At 30.4% G+C, this 22,733-nt stretch overlaps 1 protein-coding gene across 2 annotated transcripts in view; it reads right to left on the reverse strand.

Moving 5' to 3' along the window:
• Positions 1-1,700: 1,700 nt before the first annotated feature.
• The window catches only part of LOC107438659 (protein O-mannosyl-transferase TMTC2), a 375,992-nt gene continuing 354,959 nt past the window's right edge, over positions 1,701-22,733 (reverse strand). For both annotated transcript variants that reach the window (XM_021146497.3, XM_071187375.1), the window contains 9 exons: positions 22,403-22,488; positions 16,641-16,702; positions 15,824-15,946; positions 15,555-15,633; positions 15,061-15,182; positions 12,744-12,825; positions 10,770-10,884; positions 6,314-6,377; positions 1,701-1,916 (listed from right to left, as the gene is read on the reverse strand). In XM_021146497.3, coding sequence (XP_021002156.1) covers positions 1,728-1,916; positions 6,314-6,377; positions 10,770-10,884; positions 12,744-12,825; positions 15,061-15,182; positions 15,555-15,633; positions 15,824-15,946; positions 16,641-16,702; positions 22,403-22,488 — 922 coding nt within the window. In that variant the 3' untranslated portion in view covers positions 1,701-1,727. The remainder of the gene's footprint in view (positions 1,917-6,313; positions 6,378-10,769; positions 10,885-12,743; positions 12,826-15,060; positions 15,183-15,554; positions 15,634-15,823; positions 15,947-16,640; positions 16,703-22,402; positions 22,489-22,733) is intronic.

Consider the following 22,733-nt stretch of genomic DNA (forward strand, 5'->3'; position numbering starts at 1 on the left):
ATATTTAAGGTTTGAGTAATGCGAAAAAGAAAAGTTATAAGGAAACGAAATCCTTACTTTTTCTGTTCAATAAATGTTTGAAGTACTTATGTAGACAATGTTGGATACCTTCGCTAGGACTAGTGGTATCTTTGGTAAACAAAAATCAACTTACTATTTATTTGTTTAACATGTTTCACAATCTAGATTATGCTTCAAGTTGAGAAACAGTTAATCTTTCTTTTACTAGAACCCATTTTACTGCCAGGTTTACAATAAAACTCAACCTTAGGTGGTGGAAATCTTTTCAACATTTTAATGCATTTTTGAGAAAATACATTGATCTAAATATTCATCACTTAAACTTTCTGTTTTTTCATTTACTTAAAGAAAAATATAATCACTATGTGACACTTTGTCACATCACAATAAAAGTTATCTTCAGTCTTTTTCTAAGTGAAGTGAACATTAACCATGACTAGATTAATTGCAGTTTCCCGTGATCACTTGACAACGAAGAGTGATAGGTTGTTACACATAATATGATACTTTAAAGTGTAGATGTTAAGCTTTAGAAGCAGTTTGATAAATCGCCAGCATAACCACTGAAAATTATTTAACTTTGATGCTTTCTATAATATACAAACTGAAATTTTTGTACCAATGTACCAAATATTTTAAAAACTGAGAAAAATATAGCTGAAGTAGTATGGCACAGAGAGCTACTAGCTACTGCCCTTAGAGTTCGTCTTGAACAATTGTTTTCCTCATTGAACTTTTAATTGATTCTTTGAACTATAGATATATTCTCGGAACTATAGATTTCCTTCTAAACGTGACTTGAACTCACGATTCCTGGACTGGAATACACAGAGATAGATGTCCGGAGCTATAGATTTCCTCCCAAACATGACTTGAACTTGCGATTCCTGGACTGTAGTACAGTAATAACCATCATTCTATTAAAATATTTTTCTCAATTATGAACGTGGGTAGTTCCAAATATGTTGTTCATGCTTGATGCTTAGTAACTCGTAATTTATGTATTAAAACAATCTCTTGATTCGACATCTGTGATTTAAAGCAAGCTCGAACGTCGATAGTTCAAAATCCTTTAGAGATACATGGCTAAAAATGTTCAAAAGTTTATAGTTAAAGATCCATGATTCAAAATGAGTTCGAAAGTTAGAATGCTATTTGTGGTTCAAGACGAGCAGATGTTAGTAGTTTGTAACTATGAGTGAGATACAACTGCAGACCTAAGACTGTATGTAATTAAATAATTTTTAAATTCAAACTGGTATAAACGGTTTCTAGTAGAATTATAAAAACAGGATATAAATAATCAGACTTAAGAGTTTGAATTTCATTAATGACATATTACTTGTAGTAAAACTGCATTGGTTATAGTTAAACTGCATCAGAGAAAAAAAAAACAGTACATCTGTTTACCGCTTGTCCGTTGCTATCACTTCATATTAGCGCAGAAGCATCATACAGTTTAGCTTCATTCACATTCTAATACGCACGAGCTCTTAAAAACGCAATGTATTCAATTGCCAGTTATATAACTTCTTAGTACACTAAAAAATCAACACGAACATGCTGACGTTTAAATTCAGTGTCACTTAAAAAATATAACACCAAGAAAAGTGTGAGAGAAAGCGACATTGTTTTCTTCTTATAATGCTCCCTCTAGTTTGAAGAAACAAAAAATAGCATTTTTTTTATTTGAAATGGTGACCCATTTAATGTCGTTTTCTGGCATTGTCTCTTCTTTGCCTTTGTGAAATAAGATTTCTTAATTTTTGAAGATTATTTTGTGTAATAGGATCATCTGGTCTTAATCTCAAAGCTTCCAAGTAAGATTGTTCTGCTTCTTGAAGTTTGCCATTCACGTGAAGCATGGCTCCTAAGTTCATATGACTGGTGACTTCCTGCAAAGCACAAGAATAACTCATTAGTATTACTTTCAATGGTATGTTAGTGACAGTAGTTTGAAGGTATAGGGGAAGGTGGTGTAATACTGGGTGGCTAAGATTCGATGGCCTGTAGGACCGAAACTCTTCCGCCTAGAAACTGTCTGATTTAACTAAGATACGCATTGTTTTGTTATGTACAATATATCATTCTCGAAAAGTCCTAACATGTACTACTTTTTATAAAAGACTTTTTTTTTCAAGAAAAAAATCAAACCACTCGATTTTACCCCAAAGATGTGCTAAATTCGGGTACACATGCTCACTCTGTGGGAAATTTAGAAACACTAGAATTTCAGTGGAAAAATAGCAAACAATTCTATTTCAAATAACAATTTAAGAAAATTATGTATGTAATGTACATATGATGTAGTCAAGGCCATACTCAAGAAGGAGGGGAAATTGTTTAGGGGCTCGGAAAGGCTGAAGGCCAGACCGAAATTCTTTACCAAAAAAGTAATTGTTAATGTTTTTCAAAAGAAAGTGGCGGATAATTTTCCTAAATTCATACTACGATTTTGTATAAAGACTTTTTGTGCTTTAAGGAAGGAACCCACAATAAATTTTGTCCTGAGGTTCGTAAAACCTTTCTTCACTTCTGGATGCAGTTATCTTCTTCTTTCTCTGCACTGTAGCTTACGAGGACCGAACATAGACACATAGCAAAGGGAGGAGGACTCCGGACTGGGTAGTACATGGCTTTACCCCACGAACAGAACTTATCTTAACTAAACAGTACAGCGCTACTTATCGGGTTAAATCCTTAATGTTTGTTAAGGTATGAATTTTAGTAAGCTGGATTAAAAATAATTTTTATAACTGTAATGACCAATAAAAAAGGATTGCTTAAAAACAAGCGAACATTAGAGAATTAACATAGTAAAACAAACACAAGTTTTGAATTAATCAATTACAACACGCCAATGTGGGAGGTTATTCTTGTCGATAAGTTAAATTAATTAAGTGCAATTCAACATTTGACCTCAGGAAAACAGAACTAATTTCGCAAAACTTAAGGTACCTAGTTTCACCCCACTCCCCCTTATGTAAATAACACTTTACAAATAAGAACACTTTTACAAATAAAACCTTGTTGGTATGATGTAAGAAATATTTATATTTGAAACTATTTTATGAGCATTCGTTATTTTATAGTAAAGATCACGTGCAAACCATATTGTGAATGCGCCGTTTTTAATGTTCAATTTTAAACTTATTGTACTAGTGCACCTGACTCGGAAGACAAAGGAACCCTCGAGGCAAAAATTAAGACCATCATATAAGCTATTTCATTGTGTTTCTAATGATGAGCAGCCTGTTCAAGTAATCGTTGAAAGTCAACTCCTTCACCAAAATATTATAATTTTTTCATAAATGAACAGAAAAAAACATTTAATTTGATTTTTATTCTTAAAAAACAAGTAATTTTTTGGATTCAAATAAAAGGTATGCAAATGTTTTTCTAATTAAATTTTTATTTTAATGTAAATTATATTCGTATTTTAAAATAACTGCTTTGTTTAAAATAAGTAAGTCGGGTAGCAATGGTGTACAAATAAAAAATTAAAGCTCCCGATTTAAAATCTGAGGATTGTTTTTTTTTTTAAAAAAAGCTTAAACAGCTTGAAAAAGGAGGATTATTGACAATGTCAAACTTCATGAATCAAAAGCTATTCCCCTTGTGTTTGATCAAGACTGAATAGCAACAGCGTGAGAAGCACAATGTCGCAGTCACATATAGCAAGTCAACTGTTCACTATGTTCTATTTATCAAATTAGACGTGTTCATTTCAAGATGAGCGTTTCTATCGAGGTTGGCGGGTTCAGATCACGTGCGGTACTTAAGGTATCAAAAGATATCCCTTAGACAGAATTGAGTTAACGCGTCTTATATACTGGCGAATTGGGATTGTATTATTGTAGTGGTAGTTACACTACATTACTCTTCCACCAGAATTTTATCTGGGGATGATTAGATATCACTAGTTGATTTTATTTTATTTTATAACCGTCGTTGAACAGCCGACCCAATTTCATGGGTTTACGACTACTTACGTTCAACTCCGTAGCCTTGCAATTTTGAACCAATCCAGAAGACAAGGAAACTCCTGGATCAGTACCCCCAGAGGTATTGATTTGTTGTGGGAACCTGGAGGACTTTGAGACTCGACAGATTTAACGTGCATCAGTCACCATTTACTGCACGGGGAGTCTTCGGCCGGCGAGGATCGAACCCACGACCTCTGGATATGGGCCCAGCGCCCTACCGACCAGGCTATCCCGGCCCCCTCACTAGTTGATTTATTGGAGTTTTGCAAAAGACCAAGAGAGGCGTATTAAGTTCACAGGATTTTGAGCGCTGGTGATGAGAGCTATATTAAATTCATCGCACACTTGAATGTGGATCATGAGAGCTATATTAAGTTCACGGTAGTTTACGTGGTCACTCCTGTGTTGATATTAGCAGTAGAGTGCGTACAAGTTTCAACGGTGTGTGATCCAGACTGAGTAGCATGTCGCAGTCACAAATATCAAGTCAACTGTGCAATGTGTATCATCCATCGAAGTAGGCGTGTTTAAATCGAAGTGGATGTTGCTGTTAAGATAGGCTTGTTCAGACCACTTCCGAAAGTCACCAACGTGGTTATAACACAGTTATTAATTACTCTGTGTAATATATAACACATTTAATAAAGAATAATACTCAGACACGAACAAGAATATTACCGCGACACCATCGCGTGTGTCGTTGTTTTCTACCCGATTTTTAGTTGTTGTCATTCCAGTTTTTACAAGCTTTTTCGAATTAATGTATGAATCGCCACATACTAAACATTATCATAAGAACTGACGCAGCATTAATGTAGCAGTTTTGAATCCCAATGATAAAAAAAAAAATTCCTATTGTAAACAATTTTTTTTAGACGGTGCTTCATCGGGAAATCCCCTTTTCTGTCGAAAATGATTTTGATTTTCGGATGTGTGTACATATTTGTGTTATGATGTTAATTTTTCAATTGTCTCTTGTTAGTAATAATGAAACTGCCCTCTGTTTTGTCTTTGATTTTTTTTTTAAAAAATGAGTATAAGTGGAAGATGAAGTGTTGAAAAATCTGAACTTCAATCCAAAAAACTGTTTCCTGTTAAGACAAGAGTCATCTTGACCCTAAAGTAGACATATTTAATAAGGAATCGAAATTTCCCAAATCTCATGTAAATGCCCTTTGAAAAGTGTTCATCTCCAATACTTCTNTGTCGAATAACACCAAATATGTCGGTGAAAGATCGAATATTTCATTACATTCTTGTACATTCGGACCCTCACCGGTGTATCCCGACAATCACAGATATGCTTTGGTGAATATCCAAAATATTTATTACATTCGATTTGATAAGAATTTATTCGTGGATATAATTACATTTATTAGATATTTTGACCCTACACTGATGTTTTTTTAAGGTTAAGTGCCACTGCGGGTATACCCTACACTGATGTTTTATTAAGGTTAAGTGCAACTGACCAGTATACATTTGCCCGGTATACCCTACACTGATGTTTTTTTAAGGTTAAGTGCCACTGCCTGGTTTATATTTGCCCGGTATACCCTACACTGATGTTTTTTAAAGGTTAAGTGCCACTGCCTAGTATACATTTGCCCGGTATACCCTACACTGATGTTTTTTAAGGTTAAATGCACTGCCCGTTATACATTTGCCCGGTATACCCAACACTGATGTTTTTTTTAAGGTCAAGTGCCATTGCCCGGTATATATTTGCCCGATATACGCTACACTGATGTTTTTTTAAGGTCAAGTGCCATTGCCCGGTATATATTTGCCCGGTATACGCTACACTGATGTTTTTTTAAGGTCAAGAGCCATTGCCCGGTATATATTTGCCCGGTATACGCTACACTGATGTTTTTTTAAGGTCAAGTGCCATTGCCCGGTATATATTTGCCCGGTATACGCTACACTGNCTATATCCATTATTAAAATAATATTTCATTTGATTCTGATGATTCCTTCATGGTGTTGCATTTTCTACAAACAGCAGTTTATATATATTATGAAATGGACATAAAAGCCGTTTTAAGTTTGTGAGCTGACTACTTTTATTATGTTTTGTTTAAAGTAGATGAATTTCCAGAGGAACTTCATTTTGAAGATAGTGGTAAATTCGTTGATTTCACCATTTATTTTAAAGTCGATATGGTGCCACGTTATGGTTTTTTACATGGTACAACATTGCTAAACGTATTTACATGTTTCAAATATATATCAAATAAAAGTGCAAATAAATATCACAAATTTTTAGCTACTTTTTTGGTTTAATGCAGTTAGAGTGAACTTACGTTTGGTTTTAACTTTACTGCTACCAAATAAAAGGTTTCAGCTTCAGCATTGCGTCCGGCTTGCCTATATAGGAAAAAATTTGCTTAGAAATACATTTTATTTAAAATATACGTATGTATTCTTAATAAACTTGTGATAAACTTTAAATTTCGTGATATAAAAGTACTTTGAGTGATTGAAACAATCAATATTGTTAGTATATTTTTCGTTAATTTATTTATATTTTTTTGAAGTAGCAGCTGGGGAAAATGTTGAATGAAGTGAAATGTTGAATGTTGAGTGGAAATATTGTAATAAATGAGCACACAGATTTTAAAACATATAATTTAATTTGATTGTTTTATTTGCCTATAAATGGAAACATACCATGCTGTATCCTCCTGATTGCGCATTAACATTACGCATGAGATTTTTTTTAACCTATGTGCTATTTTTCGAGAATCTGTTAGAACATAAATTGCTAATGCATGCAATTTGTATGACTGCAAAGTGTACTTGTTAAAATTTTTCTGGATAAAGATGATATAGCGAGTTGGTTTTTAAATTATTATCCAGCACTACTAAAAATAAATAGTCTTTAATGTTTTACAAAATATTTACCAAAATCAAAATTAAAAATATTGTAATCTTTCATGCCATTATAGTCATTACACATTTCCTAACTTTTTACTTTAAATTAATTCTTGAATTGTTGTTTAATCCTCAAAAAGCCTTTTCTTCAAGAAAACAACTAACTTTTTTTAAGGAGATGCAAATGAGTGAAAAGAAAATTCTGGAAATATATATTCTTTCGATTACTGCCAACGCATTAACATAAGAAAACAAGTCCATTAACAATTTGCCACCAATTTGTAACTTTCATTAAGTTTTATTTTTCTCCAAATTATTTTAAACTTGACAATTTTTTAGTAGATTGGCTTGATTTTTGATTAAGTACGTTTCGATAAGTCACCAAGTAATGATATAATTTTAATAAGTCTCCAAGTTTCTTTACTGAGAGGTCACAGCTTTACCGTCACTTTAACAAACTTTTGATCGCTCGGTTATGTGAAAAATTGCTTCGTTTTTCCAAGGAACTAATCAATATCTTCCCCATGCACATTTTTTTTTCTCTAACTAAAAATTTTGATTATGACAAAAATTTTTATCTCAATTATTGAAACTAGGCAAAGTGTTTTCGAGTTGACTAGTTTGTGCTTGTCCTCATTATATAATATAGTATAATTAAATAAAAGAGGCGTCCATTAAAACGTCATATGATTTTTTCATAATCTAATTACTTATCTATGAAATTAATTTAATTACTTACTTATGTAATAATACATACTACTTAACAGTGATTAATGATTTCCAATGGCAATTTCTCACCTTCATATTCACCGTCAAATTTTCGATAGACGCTAAATTCAACTCAGATTTTCCCCAGCTTTTTTTCCAAGATAAGTAAATTTCTCATTAATTGATGAAAAATACTTTCGTATTGATACTAAAAAAATATGTTGTAAAATTTTATGAAATTTTCGAAAAGAATTTTTTTTTTCATTGTTGTCTAGGAATTCTGCTGTCTAAAGTTATCTCTAAGTAATGAGAAACCTCGTAGCAATATTATTAAAGAAATTTTAATTTTATTATATCACAGTATGTGAAATAATCTTCTTATTAACATTGCATTTTATTACGTTCAGTCAATAAATAAAATTTCAGAGGCTATTTCATACATATAATGACTATCCATACATGCTATTTCATACATATAATGAAACTCAAAAGTATTGCCTACAGGTGTTTAGACATTTATCTCGTTGTAATACTAGCCCTACAATGCAAAATTGTAACATTAGTTATGGCTTCTGTTTGGAATAGTTATACAAGTAAATCTCGTCGTCTCTTTCAAACCGATTTTCAGGCATCAGTTTCTTTAGCTCATCACTTAATAGACGTCACGTAATGAGCACTATCTCCTTAATGTTTCTGGGTAAATTTTTCTCTCAACTTTCGTTTATATTCGTAACCAGGAAACAGGTTCAACCGGTTTTGTTCCGGTACGAGATTTGCTTGTTTCTTTGTGTGAAAGGGACAAGCACGCCTTTAAAGGGGCAATTGTTTTGACTTAAAACGTTGTTGCAACTATTTACGGTTTGGCTATGCCTCGCTTATCTGTTAACTTTGAAAAATGGAAGCATGATTAGTTGTCCATGGGAAGACACGTGGAGATAGATCTGAACAGTGAAGTGAGTGGCTCAGAACTAAAGAAAATGTTTTATCGTCTTGACTATGAGTTGTCTAGTATCGTCATGCAAGAGGGTGACTCTCTGAGACAGTTAACTTGGATTGTTCGATTTGAAAATCTTCATAAGATTTGTTTACAGTTCCAAATACCTCTGATCATTGTTTATAGCTACATGAAATCGACGAGGAACGGTCCTTAGTAAACGATCCTACCAAGGAAAAAAAAAAGAAAGAAAAGGAATGACAGCAGCTCGCTTATCCACCTTTTATCATCGCTTGCATAGCAATTATTGCCAACTAGCATGTGAAAACGTGAATCTCTTAGATCTCAACAGCAACTAAATTTCTGGCTCCTTTTCATTTTTTCGCACCTCATATTTTTGGTTTAACGTCATCTTCTTCTTTGTTTACTGACTTCACCTAATATTATAATAGTTTCATTCATTCCCTGCCATTTCTGTAAAACATTTAGGTACTAATTTTAGACTATTAACTGTTATATGAAAAGACAATATAAACAGCAAATTATACTTTATTATCAAATAAAAAGAAATTGTTTCTCGTTACAAAAGCAAATTATCATGACAGCTGTATTTCATTTTAATAATACAAAATTATTGATCGAATGATTGCAAAAGATTTTACTCTTTTACTATAATATTAACAAAAAATTTATTCATTGTAAGAAAATCCTTAAAGCAACTTATCTAGGGAAAATTCATCTGCGATCTCGAAAATGCATCGAACCATAAGTTCTTGTTCGATAAACTTATATATTTTTTACCCGTTTGAAATGCTGAAATCATTCCCTAGATCTCTGAGCGTATTTTTTATTTTTTTGTGTCTGAAATAGATTTTGAATTTAACTTTAAACCGAGTGCGCTTCATAAAATGCCATCTTCTGGGAACTTAGCGTAACGAGCATTCGTTCGTAATATAGTTTACGAATTCAATTTGCATTTATTTCTATGATACTGAATATTTTATTCAAGAAAATCTGCTACTTAGGAAAGAAAATGCATTGTATAAAAGAATGATATTCTAAAAAACTGAGAAAGGATTTTTATTACCATAAAGTTAGTTTTATAACGTACACATTTAACTTAATGACAAAATTTACTAGCTTGGTGTGGTAAGAAAATGACTGTAAATATCTAAAGTTTTGTTGCAACTTACCAACAAATTTTGGGGACGCGTAAGCATCATTACTCATTCAATGTGGCTTAGAGCTATTACGTCTTTGGGGAAAATATGACGAATATTATATTTTATTACAGATTTTGTATTTTATACGAATATCAACAGATATTTTTTGGTTAAAATAGCAGAACTTTAAATACTTTAAAAACTTCAAATGCAGTAAAAAAATGCTTGAATCATTCAATACTAAGTCCAATTATGCATTTAAGCTCCTGTAAAAATTCTTTTCATATGGAAGTGTTCTTGTTCAATTTTGTTGGCAAAATAGATAACATAATCCTTTTAAGGTATGTCTAGCTCTTTAACACTATATCTAGCGATTGGAAAGAAGGATTGTTTTTATGTTCAAAAGAGATTATGCATAAAATCATGCAAAAAGTGCAAATAAGAATCAATAATTATATCACTGCTCTAGTTGATGTTATGCAACCGTATTAATGATTTAATTAAACAACATCACTGGTTGAACATTATCGATAAAGTCTAGTGTCCTTTGAGTTAAGTATGAGTTAAGTATGCCTAGACCTTTAACAGTATGTCTAGTGATAGGAAATAGGGATTGTTTTCGTGTTTTTAAAGGATTATGCATACAATCATGTAAAGAGAGTAAATAAAAAATAATAATTGCATCTTTTCTCTAATTGATTCTATACGACCGTATTAATGCTCAAAACAAACAACATCATTAGTTAAACATCGTCGAGAAATAAATTGAAGACAGCAATCAAATGTTCTGAAATTTTTTTAATATAACTCTACGATTTATATTTTATTACTTTTTATCCTCATTGTAGCTCAGTTGTAAGTTTTATTTTCTAATTAAACATTTAATGCGCAAAGGCTTTATTATCTCAATCATTTTTCTGACAACATCTTACTGAATATTTAAATATATGTTAAATGTGTGCAGAAAAAAATCAAATAAAACTTTCATTCTTATTTTTTATTTGTGTTTTCCTACTTGATTAAATTTTGAGGAAAAAAAAGGGAGAATGAAATAAGTTAAATTTATTTTTATCAACTTACCTTAGAGTATTTGCAGCATTAAACACAATTTCGTATTCGTCCATAGCAAGCTCTGCAGCACGTACGTAAATATCTGCCGCTTCATTATGCCTCTCACACTCAGATAAAAATTGACCTAAATTAGGAAAACACACAATTTAAAAATAGTTCAATTAAAATTATGCATTAAACGTAAAATCAATTATAATAATAATCAATATTATTATACTAAATTAGTAAATCCATAATAATGACTATGTCATGGAAGAAAAATACCATATATTTGCTGTTCTTTTAATAAAAAAATTTTTTAAGAGAAATGTGGAGATTTTAGAAAACCCGATGAACCTCATTGAGGAAATTTGACCCAAGGTCCATTTTAAAAAGCTAAAAGATTTTGGAATGGCCTACAATAATGATGAGTAAAAGGTCTTTCCTATTCTTGTGTTAAAACATTTCTATTTTTGGCAATTGCGCATGAAGAATTCAGATATTTTACTCAAAAAATAAATTCAGAAATATGTTGCCGAAATCATTTTTGTACCAAATGTGAGCACATAAAATTGCTTAGTTCATATTTCAATTAAATCAAGTGTAAAATATCAAAATTTCTGTTTGTCCCTGCCATAGAATTTTTCATCAGAATTTGAAAAAAAAGTAAACCGAAATTCGGTTTTATAGAATTTGATCCAGCCTTTCCACAAACAGTGTTGTATGGGCAGTGGTGACTCAGGGAATAGAGTGCTTGTCTTCCAATGAGGTGACTTGGGTTCAAGCCCTCACCCGGACCACACCGACCACAGTGCTCACGCAAAATATCCTCAGTGGTATAGTCAGTGATCCATGGGTTAGAGTACCCTTGCCACCAGGCTAACAATGGGAGGTTTTCGTGGTTTTCATCTTCATGTAACGCAAATGAGGGTTTGTTCCTCCATCAATGCAAATTTCTTCCAGTACTTGATACAGGAGTTCCCTTGACTTCTGGATTGGGCTCAAAATTACAAGGCTACGGAATTGAACATTGGTAGTAGTAAACTCAAAATTGGGTCGACTGTTCAATATAGCGACGCACCAAGAAGCACGAAGAAGCACTGCTTTGAAATTTCGTATGCATGAATGTTTTGAACAGATATGGCTGGAATGATGCCGACTGGGGACGTATAGTCTTTAGCGACAAATCCCGCTTCCAACTGTGTCCTGACGATCATCGATGTTTGGAGACGCACAGGGCAGAGGGGGGATTCTGCCTTCACTATTGCACGCCACACCGGCCCTCAACAAGGCATTATGGTCTGGGGTGCCATTTCCTTTGACAACCGGAACCCTTTGGTCGTCATTAGAGGTACACTTACTGCACAGCGGTACGTCGACGACATCCTTAGACCTGTTTTGCTACCATTTCTTTTGCAGCTCTCTGGGCTGGTTTTTCAGCAAGGCAATGCCAGACCACATACGGCACGTGTTGCTATGAACTGTCTGCAAGCTTGTCAAACTCTTCCTTGGCCTGCCAGATCACCAGATCTCTCTCCCATCGAGCATGTCTGGGATATGATGGGAAGGCGATTGCATCTGGCACAGAGTGTTGATGACCCGTTCGACAATTGGATAGAATTTGGTAGGAAATACCGCAAGAGACCATCCAGGAGCTTAATCGGTTTATGCCACGCCGTGTAGCAGCTTGTATCCAGGCTATAGGCGGGTCAACATTTTATTGAACTTGTTGCTGTAACTCTGCAATAAATTATTCAATTGTTCTGAAATTTTAATCATTTACTATACTGTACATTGTCTTCCTATCCATCAATTTTCGTTTCAATCAGACATTTCCTTCTTGGCGCGTCGATTTTTTTCTTATAGAGTGTATATGTAAACTATTGTATGCCGTGTGCACCGATTTTTAGAAATATATCCTGATTTTAAAATCATTCATAATCTTAATAAGGATTAACGTTTAAAAGAAAACTATTTACAAAATTCTAATCATGTTATACTTACCATAATGTTGGTAAACACTGGAATCATTCGGAGCTATGAACTTGGCCTTTAAAAACCATTGTTCTGCTTCTTCAAGTCGTCCCTATAGAATAGAAAATTCGGGAATTTTTATTTAAACGAAGACAATACTATAACATAGATTTTTTTATTAATGGATATTTTAAAATTATGCTCATTGAAAGAGGTACTGACTAAATGATTATTTAAATAATGTGAATGATTTTAAAAAATAACATTAAAAATTTTGTGAATAAATTTTTTTCTTTACGTAAAAAAAATCTCGATTTCCTTTCAATCCTTAAAAAACTTTAATTTTCAGCAAAACTGTGTATTTTAAATAGTGAGTTATGAACAAAATAGTACATGCGAAGCAAGCAACAACAATGTCGTGACGCAACATTACCATAATGCATGATTCTGGCTTTTTTTGTCTTTTTTTTTTGTGTTTGAGAAAAATTATATTCTGTATAAATTCGAAACTTATGTTACTAAATTGCCATTGTTTTAAACATTTTTAAAAACCCATTAAGTTTTATGCATTGCCAAGTAACAGTATAATACATTAGATTGCTCCAGAGGCTTTAACCAAGATACCATTTGATGATCTCGTACAACATGTTGTTACAACGACAGAAAAAAAACACCATTGTTTTCTCGTTGAAGTTTTGTAAAGGGATTTTACACTTTACTCATGTACTGACAAAATTAAAAAAAAGTATTTAAAAGTGAATTATTGAACTATTTGTTGTCCGATGTGCCACATTTTGCATACAAGAAGATTCCACCTCGGAGGCTGTCACTGACGTTTACCTATTGAAGTCTTTAACATAAGCTCATCAACTCAGGTAGTGTAGTTTTGATCAACAACATTTTGCTTTTTGCAATCAATCACTCAAAATAAATGGCGCACCAGAGGTTCATGAGCGTGGTATTCGATCTGAGATGCCAGGCAGCAGAAAGACTAGCCCGTATTTTTCCTGTGGTCCCATATGCCCCCTTATTATTTAAGTTTTCATTTATTCACTCTCTAAAAAAATTCCAACTAATTTTATTTATTCCAAATTGACCAGTGATGATTTAACACTGAAAAGAGAGATACTGCGTAAGGTATTCCCTTATTCAGTTATTCCTTTATCCACTTGCTAAATAAAAGCTTTAAAATTATTCACCTTATTTAAATGGTTTCTGCAGTTGATTTTAGCAGGCTAAATAATTTTGGGATGAGTAAAATGCATGTCTTTCACAACGAACAACATATTCTAACGTGACCCTTGTGCTGTATGTGCGAAACTGAACTTTTCTATTTGCTAATCCTGTTCAATCTTTTCCTATTTACTAAACCTATTCAATTTTTTCCTACTTGCTAATCCCGTTCAACCCTTTCCTTCTTGCTAATCCTATTCAATCCGTTCCTACTTGCTTATCCTATTCAATCCTTTCCTATTTTCTAATCCTATTCAATTCCTTTCCTACTTGCTAATCCCGTTCAATCATTTTACTTACTAATCCTATTCAATCCTTTCCTATTTGCTTATCCCATTCAATCCTTTCCTATTTTCTAATCCTTTTCAATTCTTTCCTACTTGCTAATCCCATTCAATCCTTTCCCACTTGCTAATCCTATTCAATCCTTTACTATATGCTTTTCATACTCAATCTTTTCCTATTTTCTAATCCTATTCAATCCTTTCCTATTTGCGAATCCTATTCAGAACTCAAAAATGACAACCTGCGTTTGTATTTTACATACTAGCCATGAACTTTCAGATAGACAACAATTTCACCACAAGTTTTCAGGCATCCGAATTCACGGCCTAAGAAAATACTGCTCGATCCCCTCTTGAAAAACATGAAATTTTAATTATTTTAATTGAAATCTGTTTTTTTATGAAAAAAATGAACTTTGCACGTCATACGATTCGGGGAATTAACAGGAATGCAGCTTCCTAGATAAATAATATTTTCTTTACAAAAAGGAAGGAAAAGAAACTTATAACTATAGCACTAAAGAAGCTTTTTAACTCAAATTTTTACGACTTTATAAACTTTCCACGGGTTTATGAGACACATAATCAATTATTTTTTTTAATATTTTAGCACGAAACATTGAATAGTTCTAATTAAAATTTAAAAAAATAATTACAGTAATCCCAAATCAAGGACGTAAACTCATTTTCTAAAGATGATGAATATCATTTTGTTTAATATTTTTGTACTATTACTATTGAATATCTGTAACATTAAGATGTGGTAATTAATTAAGCTAAGCACATTAGAGCTTTGTTTTATTTTTATTTTATGTGTTCAATTCACTTACCCATTTAGATAGAAGTTTGGCGTATGTAAGATGTGCTGGTATGTGGTCTGGTTTAGATCTTAAAGCTTCCCGATACCAAAGTTCAGCATTCACGAAATCTCCCATCTTGAAGTAAGCTTCACCTGTAGGCATTAAAAATTCAGAAATGCTGTTACAAATTCTAATAAGACAGATACCGAATATTCTTAATATACTTAATACTTTCAAATTAAATATACTTTTTTACATTAGAAAAAATGCGACTACATCCACTATCAATTCAAGATGATTATGTTATGAGACATTCTCTATCATGTTTAAATAATGAATCACAAAAATCGTTCCTATTAACCCGAATTAAATATTTGAAATTTTTAAAAGCAATCATTGAGATTTAATCAAAGTTCTTTTGTTAAATAGTGTTTTGTTTAAACATTTTTGGGATTTTTAAGTTGAGCTATTTCGTTCCAAAGTTTTTGCTAAGATACGGAAAAAATAATTTAAATATTTCTTACCCATCATATTATAAAGAGACTGTGGCTGATAATGTTCCGGCATTTTTCTAACTGCTTCATGGTATACCCTAACAGCTGTCTGGAATTCAAAAGAAAATTTAGGTAAATTAATAGAAAAAAACTTCAATTAAAATTTTGCAAAGGCAAATTTTACATTAATAATTAAATTGTTTTACAATTCACAGAATGTGTAAATTAAACCAAATTTATCTACACGAATGTTGTAGTTTTATATGAAAAAAATAAAACGTTTAATTATGAAATCTTACTTCATATTTTCCATCATCTGCATATAACCTTCCGAGATTAAAGAGGGCTGAAATCCTTGTGCTTTCATGCATTTTTGGATCTTTAAGACCTGCACTATCTAATTCAGCACAATGTCTATACACCTGAAATTGTTTTTCAAAATCAGTTAGATGCTTAAAATGTATAATTATAAGATATATTTTTAATTTTTACCTGAAAGTTAAAAATATTCGCATTTATTTCATCTTATCTTAGCGGATAAGTTTTTTTTCCAAATACAACATAGGGAAAATTATAGTAACTAAAATTAAATGTGACCTTAAGCTTCAATATGTTATAGCGTAACCAAGCAATTTTCGCTAATCTGACTTATCTCTACATTTTTTTATTTATGTTATGCATTGCAAATTCTTGTAACTTTGTTACATTAATTAAATTATGTGCAAGTTAATTAATTGTTATAAGTTTGCTGCATCCAATACTTAACAAATAGAGGCAACATTCGCATATTTCTTTTGACAAATTAAATTATTAATTAAGCAGTTAATAGTGCAATTGTTATTCTTGAAGTATATATATTTAAATAATTTTTGTATGAGATACGAGATTGTTGTAAATTTTTTTATTTAATATCCTATCGTAAGAAATAAATCAGTTGAATTTTTAAAAAAAATTTGTTTATCTCCGTTTTGAATGATTGAGTACCTACCTCATAAACTAGGAGATCGACAAACGTAGCATTACTAATGAATGTTAATGTAAATTACCTTTTAATTTTTAATACCAGTTAATCGAATCTAATTTGGTTTATTTCATTCAATATAAATTTATACTTACGTCTGCCGCTTCTTCTTTTCTTCCCATGATTCCCAGTACAAGACCCATATTTAAATGTGCCACTAAAACAAAAGTTAAAGTATGTCAATTTTTCTTACTCATCTTCTGACTTTTAATTTTAAAAAAATCAGCTATCGGTAAGAAATTATAAGGGTAGAATAAATCTCTAATTATATGTAATTAATATTGTTTGTTTTATAATAGGGGAAGAAGGATAAGAATAAGAAAACGAACAGATTATTATAATCTACAAACGATTTATTTGATTTTGTCCCAGGAGCTGAAATTATGAATCTTGGAATTAGAAAAAAAATTGTTCTTAGAAAATACCTCAAAAATATTAACTAATTAGTGCAAACAATAATTTGGTTCTTAAAAATATACATTCAGTTAGTAAGCACACCTTAAGTTGTATAACACTCGATGCAATCCACAAAATATAAGCCTCAATAGCTTAGTCAGGATATCAGTTGAGATTTTTTATTTTTTAATTTTTGAGATGATTTTTGCGTTTCTGTCGCAAAATATGTCAAGTTAAATCGATAACAATTTCAATTGTGAAAATGGTTTAGATCATTATAACTATAGCCTAAGTAAATCAAAAAGACAAAAACGTTAATAATTTTTTTTCAACTAGTTGTGGAATCTTGAAAATAATCCAAATTAATTATTCTAATTTTAATGAAATTTTAAAATAAGAAAATTTAGTTTTATCTTGTTATAAGATCTTGCTGGCATAGTCGTTAACTAACAGAAATCATAAAAGTTAAATAAACTTAAAAAAAGTGGACAATAAATTGATAAAGTGGAGTTCAAAACACTTTTCAGAGTCTTTTACATTTATCTTGACCTTTAAAGTAACGATTTAAGGTTTACATTATTATTCTATTAAGTAAGTTAATGTTTGTAACCCTAAGTAAGCACCCGGTCTGACTATGCTTTAATATAGCTCCGATTATAACAGCTTCTTGTTTTAATGTTTTTCGAGGAAAATTTTAAAAACATATTACTTGATTTCAAATGTTCAATGAAACACATTTCAATTCTTTATTTTTTTCAAAATGAATTATAAGCTCTCTTTCCCTAAAGAAACTATTAACAAATATATTTTCAAAATATGATTGGTTCCTAACAATCTCTATTTCATGATAATAAACACGGCCTTCATTAGACTATTTATTAAAAAATATTTTCTAAGCTTCATTAATTTCTATATAAATTTTATTTACATTTAATTAATTACTAAATACATTTTCTTTAAATTTAATACACTTTATTTCAAATAAAATAACGCACATAGTCTGCGATAGATATTTTACTTTTTATTACAGGTCAAATAATTGAAGTATCAAGAAAAAAAAAGACACATGTAAGTATGTTCCGCCAGAACCGCCAGAATGGAAAACAAGAATAATTAAAACTATAAGTTATGAGTTTTTTAATGAAATTATCAGGGCAAATTAGGTTACAATTAAGAAAACATTTATAATATTATGAACTGTATCATTAAAACTTTAAAAAAATCAGCAGAAATTAACTTAAATAACATCTAATTATAAGTTATAAGCATTATATAAAAGATTTCTTTAGAGCAATAATTAGAGCTATTATATTTTATAAATAGTATCAAAAAACTGCTTATGATAGTCAGAAATTTTGATTGTTTTGGCTATCATAGACTTTTTTAATGAAGCAATGGTGCTCATTATTTTCAAAGATTCATTTGGTTTGTTTAAAAAAACTTATTACAACTGAAAGAATTGGAGGAGAGAAAAAAGAAATATTTAAATTTTAATTCAAATTTAAAAGAAAAGGCTCAGGAAACCATTAAATTGCATTAGTCATGAATTAAAGCCTTTTGTAGGAGAGGCCTGTGCTTGCAAAAACAGTTTAATCCACCTTTTTTTAAATTTGTGAGAGGCAACAAAAAATAAAAGAAAAAAAAATTTTGCGCTCAAGAATTTTTTTGGTAGTTTTGTAAAGAACCATAGTCTATAGTAGCTATTCATACACAGTTTTCATCATTAAAAATACTTCAGTTCTATGCGAATTAAAAAAAAAGTATTTCAGTTCGGCAGAGTTTTTAATCAAGAAACTATTTGTTTTAATTTTTTTTTTTTACTTTTAATAAAAAGGAACGTATAGAAAAGGAACTATAATTCTTCAAAAACTAATAAATATGTGAAGTAAAATAAAAAAAAGTTTTTTTTATTCAAAAAACAGCAACTATGGGTGCTACATAAGTTAATCTATTTTTTTGGCAATTATAAAAAATCTTTATTGTAAACTTAAAAGAATATGAGTAATTATAATAATAAAGAGAGCTTTTTATCGTCAATTCTTAAAAGACATTTTTTCTTTCTACCAAACTCCACTAACAAAGTATAAAAGAAGGAGGGGAAATTCTTAATATTCTTTTTAAATATTTTTATTTTATTTTTATGACTAATAACGTGTATCTCGACACACGTAAAATACCAGGTCGTCACCCAAGTAGATTGGCATAAATATTCACTGTAAAAAATGGATACTCAAATTTCACGAAACTCACATTTTTAAAAAAAAAAATTAAAAAAAACCTGCTTGTTTTAATATGCTCCGAGCGAAAATTTCCTCAAAGAGACGAAATAAATGTCGTAACGTCTTCGAGGAAACTATTTTTGTCGAAATTAAAGAAATATTTCTTTCGTGATTCTCTTAAAAAAAAAAGTTAACTCAAATCGTCTGATGTACCTAACTTTTCTAATAATATTTTTTTTTGGGATCCGTATAGGAGAATCAATATCATATAAACAACACAAGAAGAACAGATAGAGCATAGAAATAAATTACATTCAGACCCTAAGAGGGGTTTGAACCCAAGACCTTTCTGGTTGGAAATCAACTCCTTGACCTCTACTACAGAGTCCGATCGGTTTGCTCCGTCTCTTTGCTTTCGATGGGCTAGTCTCCTCCTACCCTTTTTTATTCTAATTTCGTCAGTCTAGTTGATAATCTCTCATAATTCACTATGATTTGGTTTCGAGATGAGGAAGCATTTTCGTCATATATTTGAGAGTTCGCGTTTCGTCACAAACTGCATGATTTTCCTACGAAATGATTCTCGAAATGAACGAAATATAGCTCAAGGATTGCTGAATGGTCCAAAGCTGAATGGTCCCTTCTAAGAGAGTAGTAGGTGTTATTGTAGATTTTTTATTGATCCTTTTCTTGACAAAATTTATACCAATACAATTCCACTATTAGCATTTTTTAAAAGTTCTCTATAGTTGTCTGATTTTTTATTTTGATAATTATCTTTGTTTTTGCATAATTTACATTAAGAGAACATTACATTAAAGCAATAATTTGCATTTATCAATTCAAACAATAATTAAAGTAAATTTTAAGAAATCTAAAAAAAAAGAAATTGCTTTGTATTAAACTACTAACTCAAAATTACTAACCATATAATTTATTACTTTATATTTTTGAAAAAAAAATCCATGCAATTTCTCAAATTTGGTGAGCGCTATTTTTTTTATCTAATAAAGTGAGAACATTATTTTTTAACTTTTCCAAAGGTTTAGTGTCGTTAAATGATGCTCTCAAATAAACGAAAATAAACTTATTAAGAACTATTTCTCCTTATCTAATAAATTGATAACTTTATTTTTCAAATTTTTAAAGGTTTAGTGATGTTGAATGATGATATGAACTAGACGAAAATCAACTAAGAACAAAAAAAAAAGAAAAGAAACCAAGTAACTAAAGGTTAAAAAAATGGAAAAAAATTGTGAATAAAAATTAATCAAATTGGATTTGAGTAAGTTAATATAAGTTGTGGCTTAAACGAAGTAGTTTATTGATATCTTAAAACCTACCTTTTTTCCACTTAGAAATTGAATTCTTATTCAAAATTTATCGTAGTATTTTTACAATAAATAATTTAAAAAAGAGAAAACTTGAGTCAATATCTATCATGGATACTTTTTCAATACAAACTTTGTTAGTTTAAGTCTTTGCTATCCATGGCCTGCGGCGTTTTACAAATTTGTATGAAAACGAAAGTAATTCAAGACTCCAAGTAAAAATATATCTAAAGCAATAAGATACAAACTATTTCGTTTTGCCACAAACCTAAACAGTCAAAACGTTTTTTTCCCTTCTTTTACTGATATAGAGTGGAACCAGAGAAAAAAAAATTACATACACTTTTAATTAAATAGTTATTTAATGTATTCTTATAAAAAATTGCAAGCTATAAGAAGTTGAGTAAAAATACACGGTTCAACTTTAATAAATTAGTTATACAGAATAATGGATTGAGTAATTGTATAGTTTATAGAAAAGAAAAACATTTGACAATGCATTTAAGTTGTTTGCTAGAACTCCGTAAAAATTTCAAATGGAGACTTTTTTACCACGTTTTCATACAAAATAAGAATTATTTAAAATAAAACTTACCTTCAATCAGACTAAAACTCTCCTTATGAATTAAAAGATATTAGTTATCAAATTTTATCATTAAATTAGGTAAATGATTTCATATAAAATAAATAATGAGTATTAAGTATGGGATGTTGTTTCTTTACATGCTTTCAAAAATTCAACTATTAGCTTTTTTAATTATCATTTCACAAAATTTATAGTAAATTTTAAAAGCTACCCGTTATATTCACAGCAAAATAAGTATTTTTAATTGTAAAATGAGTGATCATCACATCTATAGAATAAATTTCATTTTAGAGAATTAAAAAAAAAAGAAATATTTATTTTCAGTGTGTAAATATCATTAAATAAATTATTACAGTGGTATTAAAAAACAATAAATAAGTGATATTTATTTCACAAATTAAAACATTTAGGAAGAAATGTTTTTTTTTTCGCTTTATTTATGTATTTTTTATTTGATCAGAATTCAATTAAAATCTGATGTATAAAAATATGACAAAAGGTGATCATTAGAATTATAGAAATATTATTGGATGGTTCTTGCTACACTAGAGGGCACTGCAAGTTCTTTATTGCATATACTTCCCTGTTACTGTTTCCGCTATATTTTGAAGCCATTTGGCTCAATATTTTGAAGCCATTTGGCTAGTATTTCTTGCATACTTGTATTTTGAACCTGATTTATTATTTGCGTTTAAAAAAAGAATCGTCATTTGAAAAAAAAAATCGTTATAAAACTCTTCTAACCTTGTCAACAATATAGCAACTTAGAAATTTAAACCTTAATGATGATTTGTAAAATGATTTTAATTTCACTGCTTGAACATTACGCTAACACTAACGCATGATGGTGCACGGCTTGCAGCAAGAACAAACAGTAATAAACAAGTAAAAAAGAGCCAAATCAGAACAGCCAAGAGAGCGAGTTCTTTCTAAATATAACAACCATGTCACCTTTTTTTCAACAATACATCCATTAATATTTTAAACAATTTTTCCCTTCAAACTTACCAGAATTACTTAATATCATTAATATCTTATGAAATGCAACAGATCTGAGCTCAAAAATTATATAATTTATTTCTTTTATTAAGAACAAAATTATCTATTCGAAAATATCGCACAGCAGAATACGCTGTAATAACCAGCTGTATACTTTCTAACCAGAAGTAGAGCGGGTCAAGAGCTCGAAATTGTTGTTGTTTACATTTATTTTGAAAACACCATCCATGAGGAAGCATGATATTTAAAAACAATTCTCAGTTTTGAAGTATTCAAACTTATTTTGCTTCTTTTATCAAACGTTTATATAATATAAAACAACTCACTTGCCAAACGTGGTCTAAACTGAATTGCCAGTTTATAACTGTAAAGTGCTTCTTCATACCTTCCTTGTTCTTGAAGAAGTATCCCTCTAAATATAAAAAATGCATAACAGAAATCAAAACTAGGTTATATATCGTTCCCTATATCTTTATACCACCAATTAAGTCATATTAAACTAAAAAAATTTTTGGCATTTTAAGATAGTTTAATGGCTATCTAGATAATATTTTTTCTTTCACATTAATCAAGTATGCAAAAAAAAAAATTAAAATATGAACTTAAAAGTAGTTAAGTGACTGATTTATTTCTCATTGGCTTTAAATATCACGCACT

The sequence above is a fragment of the Parasteatoda tepidariorum genome, chromosome X1 (assembly GCF_043381705.1).
Source record: "Parasteatoda tepidariorum isolate YZ-2023 chromosome X1, CAS_Ptep_4.0, whole genome shotgun sequence".
Classification (NCBI taxonomy): domain Eukaryota; kingdom Metazoa; phylum Arthropoda; class Arachnida; order Araneae; family Theridiidae; genus Parasteatoda; species Parasteatoda tepidariorum.